Source organism: Ictalurus punctatus, chromosome 25 (genome assembly GCF_001660625.3).
Source record: "Ictalurus punctatus breed USDA103 chromosome 25, Coco_2.0, whole genome shotgun sequence".
In the NCBI taxonomy this organism is placed as follows: domain Eukaryota; kingdom Metazoa; phylum Chordata; class Actinopteri; order Siluriformes; family Ictaluridae; genus Ictalurus; species Ictalurus punctatus.
Window position 1 is genome coordinate 7236494 of NC_030440.2, and position 13639 is coordinate 7250132.

A 13639-nucleotide genomic window follows, 5' to 3' on the forward strand; every position below is an offset into this window, starting at 1 on the left:
AAAACTAACAGGTGGTGCGAAAAATTTTGATCATCTTGCTACAGTGGAACCTGACAAGGGGTGGGATATATTAGGTAGCAAGTGAACAGCCAGTTCTCAAAGTTGATGTGTTTGAAGCAGGAATAATGGGCAAGTATAAGGATCTGAGAGACTTTGACAAAAGCCAAATTGTCATGGCTGGACGACCGGGTCAGAGCATCTCCAAAACAGGTCTTGTGGAGTGTTCCTGGTATTGAGTGGTTAGTACCTACCAAAAGAGGTCCAAGGAAGGACAACCAGTGAACCAGTGACAGGGTCATGTCCATCCAAGGCTCACTTACGCAAGGGGAGAGTGAAGGCTAGCCCATCTGGTCCAATCCCACAGAAAAGCTAAGCACAAACTGCTGAAAAGCTTAATGCTGGTTATGACAGGAAGGTGTCAGTACACACAGTGCATTACAGCTTGCTGCGTATGGTGCTGGGTATCCACAGACCGGTCAGAGTGCCCATGCTGAACCCTGTCCACTACAGAAAGCACCTACAATGGGGACGTGAGCATCAGAACTGTACCACGGAGCAATGGAGGAAGGTGGCCAGCTCTGATGAATCACGTTTTCATTTAACACGTGGACGGCCCGGCGCGTCTGCGTCGCTTACCCGAGGAACAGATGGCACCAGGATGCACAATGGGAAGAAGGCAAGCTAGCAGAGGCAGTGTGATGCTCTGGGCAATGTTCTGCTGGGGTCATGGAATTCCTGAGGTCCTGAAACTTTGGGTCTTGGAATTCATGTAGATGTTACTTTGACACGTACCACCTACCTGAACATTGCGGCAGAAGAAGTACAACCCTTCACGGCAGTGGTCTGTTTCAGCATAATATAATAATGCTGAAACAGGATAATGCTCAAAACTGTTCAGGAATGGTTTGAGGAACATGACAAAGAGTTCAAGGTGTTGACTTGGCATCCAAATTCCCCAGATCTCAATCCGATCAAGCATCTGTGGGATGTGCAATCCATGAAGGCCCCACATCTCAACTTACAGGACTTAAAGAATCTGCTGATAACGTCTTGGTGCCAGATACCACAGCACACCTTCAGAGGTCTTGTGGAGTCCATACCTCAATGGGTCAGAGCTGTTTTGGTGGCACAAGGTGGACCTACACAATATTAAGCACTAAGGTTTTAATGTTACGGCTGATTGGTGTAATCCCTCGTAAATTCTATGAGGTGATCCATCTTTCTAAAATAAATATTACACACAATAATTTAAACTTTTCACTCAAAACAATACGAGAAACTATTCATCATTGTTGTAAAAAAAAATATTGAATTTAGCTAGAATTACCTATTTAAATAATAATATTTTCTGTCTCAAATAAACTATATGTACACAAACGTTCCAAAATTATTTTTATATAAAAACATAAGCAGTTAGAAATACCATTAAGCACAATTAGGGCCATAACGAAAGGTTTCCCATGGCTGAAACAGAAAATTGCCGGGAGCTGAACCCATGAGCACACTGTCTCACCACACAGTAAGAAGGATGGTGAAGGAAGGAAAAGGAGTCTAAATAACACAGTTTTAGAAACACACAGTTGAACTGATTTTATGGTTGTTTCAAATTCAACTGTTAAACTGCCCTTTTATACTAACAAGCTGTTTGCAAGAAAGTAGTGCTTGCTGAGAGCATCTCCCGAACTTCACCAAGTGTGATTAGATTCAAGTGTGGTTATATTAGATTAGATAAGATTGGGTATCCTGTGTTGTGGTTGGATCAGACCATGCATGCTGACAAAAGGGTCCGAATATACAGAAAAGCACCTGATACTCCACCGTAAACGATGGAGGGGCTCATTGAATATTTGGAACTGGTGGTTTTGGGTCTCTTTGACGGCATAATGTATTCTGCCAAGTACCTGGATACTTCAGTCGAAAACCTGGCTGTCTCTGCCAAGAGGCTCGGGCCATAGATAGAGCTTTCAACACAGGATGATAAGCCAAACACACAAATAAACTCGGAAATGGTTTAATTATAGGCAAAAAAGCCTCCAGATTTGAACACAGTGGTCTGGATTGAAGAAGGAAGTCCACAAGCCCCACTCGAATATAAAATTAGCTTGCATGGAGAAGTGCGTTGAGATTTGTCTACAAGTGTCTCCAATACAGGAAGAGACTCAGCACTGTTGCTCTCTCCAGGGCATGCATCACAAAATATTAATGGTAAGGGTACCAATTTTGAAATAAGCATTAGTATTTGGTAAATGGCGCACTCATATAGCGCTTTTATCCAAAGCGCTTTACACTGGTTCTCAATCACCCATTCACACACCAATGGTAGCAGAGCTCCCATGCAAGGCGCTAACTTGCCATCAGGAGCAATTTGGGGTTCAGTGTCTTGCCCAAGGACACTTCGACATGTGGAGTCACGTGGGCCGGGAATCGAACCGCCAACCCTACGATTAGCAGACAACCCGCTCTACCACCTGACCCACAACCGCCCAAGTATTTAATTATTTATTGTTATTAAACATTACTGATTGAATGGGTTCTTTGTTTAAATATTAATTTCAGCTCATTCTCAAAAAGGCATCAACAATTCTGGAGGGCATGTAGGTGTTACTAATCCTCATGCAGCTGGCAAAAGGAGGACACACAGGCGTGCACATGTGCACGCATGCACACACCTGAAAATACTGAACTTCTGACAAAAATGAATTGAATAAAAGTTTGGACAAATCGCTACTGAGCCAAGAGAGCACAGACATTTTTTACACAGCATGTCGGAATAACGCAGAGGTCCTTGCTGAGATATCACAGAGAAACCATGAAGCCAAGCATTAAGACAGACGAGCATTAATTACGAATGCTAAAGATTCGGAATCAAAAGGCTTGTTCATGCTAAAATAAATCTACGAAGGGTTTTGCACTTCCAACAGAGCAGTGATGTGCATGCTACCCAATCTGTATCCCATGCCTGATCTGCACAGCATTGAGAGGAAACTCCAGTGCTGCCCAGTTTTGTACCATGTGCGAGTGAACATTTCATGGCACTTTAGGATTCATTGTGCACTCACATGTTCATTATTGAGACCACAGGACATCCAGGGCTGCGCACAGATCCGACACCCTTGTCTGATGGATCAAACAATCGTTCAAACTTATTTTTTTTTTTGCTTTACAGTAGGGGTGGATGATATGACACAAATACCATATGATTCTTCAACAATACACAAACCGTATTGCAATGTATAACTGCGCTTCCAGACAGCCAGTAATACGGTAGGGTTTGTATTTTATTTTTAAGCTGTTTTAATGATACTTAAAGTCTCATACGGTCTCATTCAGCAGGAGCTTTGCAAACCTAAACTCGACGAAATATTTTTACATACATCGCTTGCCCAAAACATTTTCCTCTTGGCTTGGAGCTCGGCTTCCCGAAGACAAGTGAAAATGATTCACAGCGGTTACACTGTGGTGCCAATAACTGGCCACACTAATGCTCTGAGTTGGCAACGAGTTCCCTCTACATCCTGGCAAGAGTTATACCACACGCCGTCACTGCTAGACTGGTAACTACTGAGAAATATCCTGTGCTACGGCCTTCTTATGTTTGAGGACTACTGTTTTAATCACTATATTGGCTGATCTCAATTTGACAATACTTTACCAATGCCACAAAAATAGGCTGAAGCAATGATTTGTTTTAGTGAAATATGAAACTTTTTTGTGAAAATTAATCTCATATGAAATATGCACTGGAAATAACCGTGAAAGCATAATAAACGATCAAATCTGCTGAATCTGCTAGAAAGAAATCCTCTAAAAAGCACAAGGATGATGAAAAGCTTTCTGCCTAAGCACTTCCTCTCTTTTCTTATTAAAGGTTTTTTTTTTTTTTTATAGGAGCCAGCATTCATGTTTGAGGAGCTCCTCAATTCAAGGTCGACAATTCAGACTGATGCATTAAGGAAAGTGAATGAATGTGTAATGAGGTCTGTGAAGGAAGATGAGGGCAACAAGAACTTAATGTAATTGTTAAGAACAACAGTGGCATTTTAGAGCTGGAAGCAAAAAAAATTCAAAACAGAATGATGTTAGCCCGCTTGTGTTGTGGAATCTTGTTTGGATGCACATGTTTAATTTGCGGTGTGAAATGGGGATAAAAGCCCGTTAGAACACTGTAACTTTCACAACCATTTCCTACCAGCGTTTCTAGATTTGAAGATAAAGGCCAAACAGTACGAGCGATGGCAAAATCATTCTGCCTGAAACGGCAAGTACCTTTCGGGGGGCAGTGGTGGCTTAGTGGTAAAGGCTCTGGGTTACTGATCAGAAGGTCGGGGGTCGCTGCCAAGCTGCCACTGCTGGGCCCTTGAGCAAGGTCCTTAACCCTCTCTGCTCCAGGGACGCTGTATCATGGCTGACCCCGCACTCTGACCCCAACTTCCTGGCATGCTGGGGTATGCGAAGAATTTAATTTCACTGTGCTTAAATGTATGTGACCAATAAAGACTTATCATTACTCATTCGGGAACATTTAATGGACATAACATGCAGAACACTGCACAAAAAAGCAATGTCTGTCAAACCAACTTTAAAATAAACTTGTCCCAGATTAAATAGTGGAAAATGATCAGGAAGATGTTGAGCATGCCTGCTGCAAAGTACCCTAACAACAGCGTGTTAGCCAGCACACTCAATCCCCTGCTCTCTATTGGCTGGCTGAATCCCACATGGACAGAAAGAGGAACGCACTCCAGCTGACTGGCTGTGTGACACTCATTCTGCTGGGCACAAGTCACAGCAAAGCACAGTGTCAGGAACAGTTACTATTCTGACAGCCTGGTCAGGCGTCCCTAACTGCTCAGTGGCTGTTACATGCATTTCTATTAACCACACAGGTCAAGGAGAAGGGATCATCAAACTGGCTTGGCTAGGGTGTTCACACAAGCAGTGGTGTTAAACATTTCAAGGCCAAAGGTAAAAAACACAATGATGGTGTCACAGACCGATAAGAATCAAAACCTACTGTAAACTCATCTTCAAAATAATTAAGCTGAGCTCCCCTCAGCTAAGCTGGACCTTACATCCATACCTGGACCATACACCACATTCATATGTGGTTTTTCCCGAAACTTCTGCCACAAAGCTGGAAGCACACAATTATATAGGATGTCTTTATACGGTGTAGCATTACAATTTCCTTCCACAGGAGTCCCAAACCTGTTCCAGCAGGACAACACACCTGTACACAAAGCGAGCTCCATGAAGACATGGTTTACCAAGGTTGGACGGGAAGAACTCGAGTGTCCTGAACAGAGCCCTGATCTCAACCCCTGAACACTTTTGGGATGAACTCAAGCACTGACTGCACTCCAGGCCTCCTCACATGATATCAGTGCCTGACCTCACTAATGCGCTTATGCTTGAATTAATAAATCCCCTCAGCCAAACATCAAAATCTAGTGGGAACACCTTCCAAGAGGTATGGAGGTTAATATAACAGCAAGGGGGACTAAATCTGGAATGGGATGTTCAACAAGCACATACGGGTGTGATGGTCAGGTGTCCACAAACCTCTGGCCATACACTGTATATGTGGCAAGCTAGAAAAACCCTTCAGATTTTGCTGTGCAAACAAAAATGAAGAAAATTGTTTTGTTCCTCCCTATAACACGCTTTGATACATCTTTAAGAAACATGCTGCAATAGAACATGCTTTTACTTAATTTGTAACCTCAGATAGATAAGGAGACACTAACAAATGTGGCTGTAAAACAGTCTGCATAAAGAGGTTTTAATTGGTAGCTTGCCAATATTTTTATTTCCATATTTATTACATGTTAAATTAAATGAAAATTAAATAAGCTAAATAAATATTAGATGCTTTTCGACAAAAGTATGGGGTCTTTAAAATGCTATAACTTTACTTCTGGTTCAACATATCTGCAAAATAGAGACATTTCAGTTCACGAAAATCTATAGTTATCGAGAATTTCACATAGTTTCATGAAAGTTTCTCTGCATGAAGGGTTTTCCAAAGAGCTTCAACATCATGCACTAAATAATATCTCACAATATAGTCTATACCACATAGCCGAAGAATTTTTTATTTTTATTTTTTGCAAAGTGTTCGGTGATTAAACTTGGATTCAATAAAAGGTTCTACAGCATGCACACACTGGACATCACAATCAATATTAACCTCTTAACACTCCTGAAAAATTTACCTAAAACACCCATCCAAGGCGTACCCAAAGTAAAATGAAAGCTGTTCTTGAACCATTTGGAGTAAATGCATGGTTTTGGTCTCTTTTGAAAGGTGACACTCCACAGAAGTCAGAATCACTGTAAATGCTGCTGGTACTGAGTATTAAATGTTTAAACACACTGAAATAGAACAGGTTTTTTTAACAGCAGAAGAGCCGCAGATCACTACGACAGAGCAGTCACATTTCCATACTGTGACAAGCCACATTTTGATTTATTTAAATAATGTATGGTGAGGTATTCAAGGTTTTTCCCACCTGCAAACTAATGCATTTCAAACTGGGCTACAAATTTACATCTTGGCTAGACATAGACGATGTCAAGCAGAGAAATATATATTCCTACCCTCTCCCCCTCCCTCGGAGAAAGCTTACGCATGGAACAATGAAGTGTTAAACACATGTCTCAGCAAAGCAATCTCCAGACATTATAAGGAATATGGATAATTAAACAAAACAAATCAAATGTTTTCATACATCCATGACACGTCTACATAAAACGCACATGAGGTGTAAATGAATGGGAAGAATAGGACAATGTATGAGACAATACATTTGCTGATGATGCACTGCTGCAGTGCAGTAACGGACCATGCAGGCTCCCTGCAGAACAAAACACTCCCCACACACTCGTATGATCAAAACAAGCTCCACAGGTCATAACCCTTTTCCACAGACACACCCTCACCTCATGCGATGTAGTTCCATCTCAACATACTATCGGGAATGAGAAATAAAGAAAGCTCATGCTGATGGGATGTGTGTATGAAGATGCTGAGAAAGACACAAGGGCAGGCCTTCTATTTAATTCTGCGCTTATATAGCGCTTTATCTTAGCGGTTCCAAAGCACTTTACACTGTGTCTCATTCACCCATTCATACACACACTCACACACCAATGGTAGCAGAGCTGCCATCAAGGCGCTAACTTGCCATCTGGAGCAAGTTGAGGTTCAGTGTCTTGCCCAATGACACTTCGGCATGGGGTTTGGTTTAGGGTTAGGGTCAAACCGCAGACCCTACGATTAGTGGACAACCCGCTCTACCACCTGAGCCACAGCCGCCCAGATTTATCGGATCTACTCAATTTTCTCTTGATGCTTATTAACCTGCATGGCAGATCTGTAGAGGAAACTCACTTATAGGCAAATTCTGCCAGCCATCCGTTAATTCCTTGTTAGTGTGAACATCTCTGGCTCAGCAGATTCTCACCGTCAAAGCTCGGAGATGCCAGCAAATCATTACAACAGAAGGCAGCGATCCATTCTAAAGAAATTTTCCAACTCGGATTTCTTTACTATCCCCGTGATAAGAGAGAGTACAAGTCATGTATACAACGCTGGTGAAACTAAGATGGTGGTTAAACTGTAAAAGTCAATATTCTTTGTGTGACACTTTTCCTTACAATACCAGATATGACTACGAATACGTAAACTAACTAACCTTGAGGCTGTGTGTATATAGTGGAGTAGTGATTATCAAAATTTTTGCAGCCAGGGCCCCCTTTAACTGTAAATTATTTCACGCAGTATGGATTCATCTCATGAACATTATTTACATTTTTCAAATAATATTTTTTGGACCCATACAGCAGACTATTCCTGAAATTTCCACTGAGGGAACACATTAGGCCTGAGTTGCCTTTGGTGCTTGGACCCCTAAATATAAAAACTTTGATAAGTCAATTACAGTGATTCACACCACTGTAACAAAATCAAAAAGAGTCACAGACCCCACTTTGAGAACCACCGTGCAAGAGGACCTGCAGAACATCTAATAAAAATGGAGGTGAATTGCACTTTTGTAAACATAAATAGGAAGAGGAAGTACAGTCCAGGAACTGGATAAAAAAATAGGTTATGGTAGCTTTACTCTAGAGAGCAGGTATGGTAAATGAGGTAGAAATCAGACACGTAGAATTTAATTATTATTATAATAATTATTATTTTCAGCAGCTGAACTTCCCTTTAAGACAATAAGACATGTTCAAAAAAAGCATTGCTATTGCGTGTGTCTGTGTGTGTGTGTAAATGCCACATTTATTCTTGCACATTCCCCACTTTTTCCAGACAAATAACTAACAGGCATATCATACAGGATGTAGGTATTTCCCATCATGCACCTCTGCATTCCCAGAACAGGACAGTAATCTAGGTCATGCTGTATGTGTGCAGTGATGGAGCTACTATGGAGTTTTGCTTTTTTTTTTCTTGTTGTTGTTTTTATTATCAGAGTCTGAACTGTGCCATGCGACGCAATCAGACTTTGGATTATAATCGTTTTGCTCAGTCTGACTAGGTCCCATAACCAGATTGTTAACGAACAGAAATAAGAATACATGACCCATTTATGAACTACACTATGAATGGTTAGCTAATAAATATGTACCAAAGTATCATCAACTCATACTTTTGACCCACAGGATGGATCTAAAGCCACCAAAACCTCATCAAACACGAAGGCCATGCATAACCTGCGGTTTACCAATCCCGCATACTTTCACACCTACTTGACAAGCACTAATACTGCGATGATGTAGTGCACATATTGCTAATTCAAGGTCATTCTGCTATATAAAACAGTTTCAGTATACATTGTACATTCTGTACAACAATGATGATTTAAAAAAAAAAAAAAAAAAAAAAAAAAAAAAAAAAAAAAAAAAAAAAAAAGGCACTGCCACAGGTACAGCACAGACAAGGTTATGGATAAAGCTCTTGGGTTATCTGGAATGGGGTGTGTGTTTATCAGTCAGATCATTTTCACAGCTGCAGACTGTAACACAATGTCCAGCATTGACCTCTGTCACACCCCATCTTCCTCCATCTCTTCAACTCTGTCTGCATTTTCTTTTAGGCTAAACAACACTGGTGCAGGGAAGAGCGCTTACCTACTGTAAATGCATTCAAACAACTGTCTATCACTTATCATCTTTTCAGTAAAGTAAGACAATACAAACTTTAGCTTTGCCTTTAATAGATCACAAATATGGTTGAGAGAGTCCAAGCTACGTTCCACTGTTAGGGGTCCAAGCGAGTGGCACAATCTAGGCTACATTACAGTTTGGGCTCCAAACACTGAAACAGTGCCCTAAATAACAGAACTAATAATAGAACTTTATGCCACAGCTCTGCTGACTTCTCGAATCGGATTAAATCAAAAGACTTTCATGAATTTTCTATAACAGCAGCTCTGGCATTACTGTCATTCAAATCAAAAGTTTATATTGAACGCACTCATTCTAATATGTAATTATTAAGAGGCAGATTTTTTTTTATTTTTTAAATTAAAGCTGCAAGCAGCATTTTCAGGGGCCAAGCACCCCGACTTACCCCGAGCTACACATTCACACTACAATTGCTGCATAAGCAATCACAAGAAAATAGAGATATAACTACAGGCAAAGGAATTCCAGAATGATTTGTAGCATCACACATTTGCTAGTCTATTACTTGTGAATAGTTTTGAATATCAGAGATCCTTTGATGACTTAGACCGGTCTCAAGATGATGCGAGCCAAACTTGGTGAAGATTTGACAATAATACAAAAAAATAGTTCGTTGTATTGTAACTTTTGACCAGTAGGTGGCGCTGGCACATAATTTGTTGCATAGCCTCAGGTCATGGTCCTGAAGCTGCCTACCAAGTTGTGTGTCCACGCACAAAGCTGTTTCTGAGATACAGCCTTATTTCACGTTTGGTGGCTTTGCTGTCAGATTTGTTGGCCCATTACAGGCAAAATATTTGGAGTATTCAAAATAATTTTGATAAATTTTGTGAGGCTTACTCTGAAGATGGTGTGTGCCAAATTTGGTGATGATTGAACAAAATTTGTAGGAGGAGTAACATGGACACGCGGTTCAAAAGTTATCACGTACTTCGAAATTAGGCCCAAATTTGACGGTGGCGCCAGAGAATTAGCAGCAATTGGCCTAAAATTGGTCAGAATGTTCCTTAGACCCTCTCAAATCAGTGTGCCAAATTTCACAACTTTGTACCCGATGGTTCTATGGGCTGCCATAGACACTCTAGCCAGAAGAAGAAGAATTATAGATGTTGCTCTGGTGAAGCTTGTAGTAAAGATATTTTTTATGAAAGAAAACTTCATTCAAAGTCAGCGCTTTAATGTAAAGCTATTCCATTTTTTCATCATTGGGAAAGTCTTTGGGACAGAAGCTGTTGCGCTTTGTGGTTTCTCAATAACAAGTCACGTTTTTTCCCCTAAATTATTCAGGAAGGTAACAGCATCAGACCTGCCCGTCGCTGATAATATTTAATCTAATAGAATACCAATGTATTATTCCTTACGTATAAAATACTAAAGACAGTATACTTATGGAAACTAAGAATTGCGCAGCACAGAGAGTGGCTACGTCACATCTTTGTGTTGGAACGTTTATAAGAACTGGTACAAGAACACAAAGCGCTCAAATGATCATTACAAACAAACGTTTGCGAGCCTGCAAAACAATTCATTTCTAGGAAGTCAAGCACTGATTCTTCTAAAACCTAATCAAAATCCAAAGGTACTGCTGTTGCACTGTTGTATCACACTCTCTTCCTCTCGATTAGGCTGGCAGGAGATAAGACACAGGGCCTGAACACCACAATATAAACATTAGATTAGATAACCTAGACAGGTCCTGAGGGTAAATCACCCACTTCATCCAGATTACACAAGCAGGTGATAAGGATGTGTCCTAAGATCAGGATTAAAGATACAAAAATGAATTTCCTTTACAGCATTAAACCTTTGGGGCAATTATTCACCAGGGTTAATGTTTAATGGTAGCGCATTCCTGCAGAGTTAAAACAGTTTCCCAGACTGATTCTGGCACCATAAGTACTCGATAACAACCAGAGCAAATAAAATTTTTGCTGGAGGATTAGATTGGAGGGAAAAAAATGATCTGAAAACTGTCATATTTCAAACTATCGCCTTTATCGAGAGGTACAACTGAACAAAATTAATATCACTGCAACCGGGCTTGAAATAACATTTCTTTTACATTTATGTATACTAGGTTTATGCTTTTCCAACAAAAACCCATCCGGGCCACAGTAAATAATATCAGCTTCTTTAACTGCTGACTTGGGACTGATGAAGCCATCTATCCATTAAGACTAAGCAAAAACGCTCCACTTATGTCAGTGCCATAAAACTAATTACTGCCATTAGGGTTTGTCGAGAAGGAGGTGTGGTTTTCTTTATCTTGAGGTCAAAGCGAGTCCATTTCCCTACGAGCTTCCAATCACAATTGTATTCTAGCTTCCTTTTCAGGTGAAAATGTTCTCAATGAATACACGACCTGCTGCGGACGTACACAAGAGGGCCTTCAACGAGGGCTGTGCCGTACCATATCGTCCATGACACACCAGTACAAATCCTCCCCATGATAAGAATTTATCATCCCGCGATAACGTTTTCACGCGCCGCAACGTGGGCTTCAAACACGTAGAACGAGAACAAGCACAGAGGAAGGCGGAGCTCCAACCCTAGACGAGGATGAAGAATTAATCCACAAAAAAAGAAGCTTCCTCTGTTATAAGGAAGTGGTTCGGGTTTATATATACCGTATTTGATGTTTCGCAGCATAGTTTAAAACGTGCCAAGTTAAACGTTATATGCACGTTTACAGAAGAAAAGAATTTTTACATCATTTCTATTTGTTGTTCCTGGGGTTAGATTATTAATCCTGCGAGTATTTGTGTTTGCATTTTCACTGGAATTTTTAATTTGTGAATAAAATTCACATTGTTATTTTAACCTACTTAACTGGTATAGTTCAGAATTTGATGATGGTTAGGATTACCGGTAAGTTTGACTTTTTTACATCAATGTGTGAACTACCGTGGACGATCATCATAGATAGTTTTACGTCTATAATCGTAATAACAACAACAACAACAACAACAACAACAACATCCCCGCCTTCAACTGAGAACCATCTTCTGAGAAAAGACCCTCTTACATTTCATTACCGTCTTACCTCAAAAGAGAGGACATGACGCCTTATTATAACCCATCAAGAAAGCAACCGTGTATGATTGTTATACTCTCAGAAGACACTTTTTCGAGTCAGTGGACAGTTTTTTTTAGGTGTTTGTGCTCCACCAGAGGCAGGTGATTGACACAAGTGGCTCTGAAGAAGTCTATTTATAGGAAAACCAGGGCGGCTCAATCAAGAGATCATACTTACAGGCATCATTTTTGCAGATGTCAGAGAAACATCAGGCCACGGGTTGCTTCCTAATAACGTTGTCTTTTTGATTTCATATGTGCCTTATAAAATAACCTCTCTGACATGGACACTTGTTCTCAGAGAAGAGACAAACAAGCGGCCATAGCACAGCTCACCAGGGCTGCCCTGAAAATAAGAACAAATAAAATAAAATAAAAATTATTTTAAAGCACGTAACTACCTATTTAACTGCATTAAATACAAGAAAATAAACCTGCACGGTCATGCCGTGCAGGCTGAAATGATAAACAGTAAATAAACTGTTCAGTCACAGCTAGCTGAAATAACCTAACCTCATTACAGGTATTTAAATGAGTGAACACAGTGCTAACGGGCTAGCAAACACGGCTAGCTATTCCTCGTCACTCTGTTTATCTTAACTCGTCGTTCGAATTAAACCTTTGACAAAATACCCCCCAAAACAAATTTAAAATGAAAATAAAACCCACCTTATTTCACACATAAACAAAACCACCGCACGGTTAATGATAAAGCACCGCGGAGCTGAGTTAGCAACAGCTACGTAGCAACTGTCCTAGCGAGAAAGCTGACAACTACTAAACTAAACATGAACTAAAATGACTACATAAATGTCAAAAGTTTAGTGTTTACTTACTCAAGTCACTCGAGGACACTTGAAACAATCCGGTTAAAGAGCAAAAAAAAAAAATTTTTTTTAAATAAACCCGTGTGGTTACTGTAGGAAAGCGAGGTATCGGGGTGATCCAGGCAGCGGAGCAGGAGGGGTTTCCTGAAGGGCAGCGGCGGCAGCACGCTAACAGCCAACTAGCCAGAGCTCTGGCAGCGTACATGCAGACTTTCTGTCTGTCTGTCTGTCTCTGTCTCTGTCTCTCTCTCTCTCTCTCTCACACACACACACACTCCACACACAGGAACAAAACACCACGCTGAGTTTGGTCTACTATAAAAATATATATATATCTTCAGAATAAACGACAATGAAGCGACACGAAAACACTAAAAAGAAGTTATTTCCAGCGGAAGTGTGTAGGAGACGCAGAGGTAATCACACAACACTGATTTGTTAGTGTAGTAAATAAAGGCAGGGCTCGACTGTGAGGAACGCCAGGAATGTGGCGCGGCCCACAGCAGGTAGCACACACAGCAGACGCACACACAGCA

At 40.7% G+C, this 13639-nt stretch overlaps 1 protein-coding gene across 4 annotated transcripts in view; it reads right to left on the reverse strand.

Moving 5' to 3' along the window:
* The window catches only part of ppp1r13bb (protein phosphatase 1, regulatory subunit 13Bb), a 56725-nt gene extending 43155 nt beyond the window's left edge, over positions 1-13570 (reverse strand). The window contains exons 1-2 of one of the 4 annotated variants that reach the window (XM_017455944.3): positions 13113-13570; positions 12455-12622 (exon numbers count right to left, since the gene is read on the reverse strand). In XM_017455944.3, coding sequence (XP_017311433.1) covers positions 12455-12463 — 9 coding nt within the window. In that variant the 5' untranslated portion in view covers positions 12464-12622; positions 13113-13570. The remainder of the gene's footprint in view (positions 1-12454; positions 12623-13112) is intronic. The other 3 variants (XM_017455940.3, XM_053675673.1, XM_017455945.3) reach the window with 3 other exon arrangements.
* Between the last annotated feature and the right edge of the window lie 69 nt (positions 13571-13639).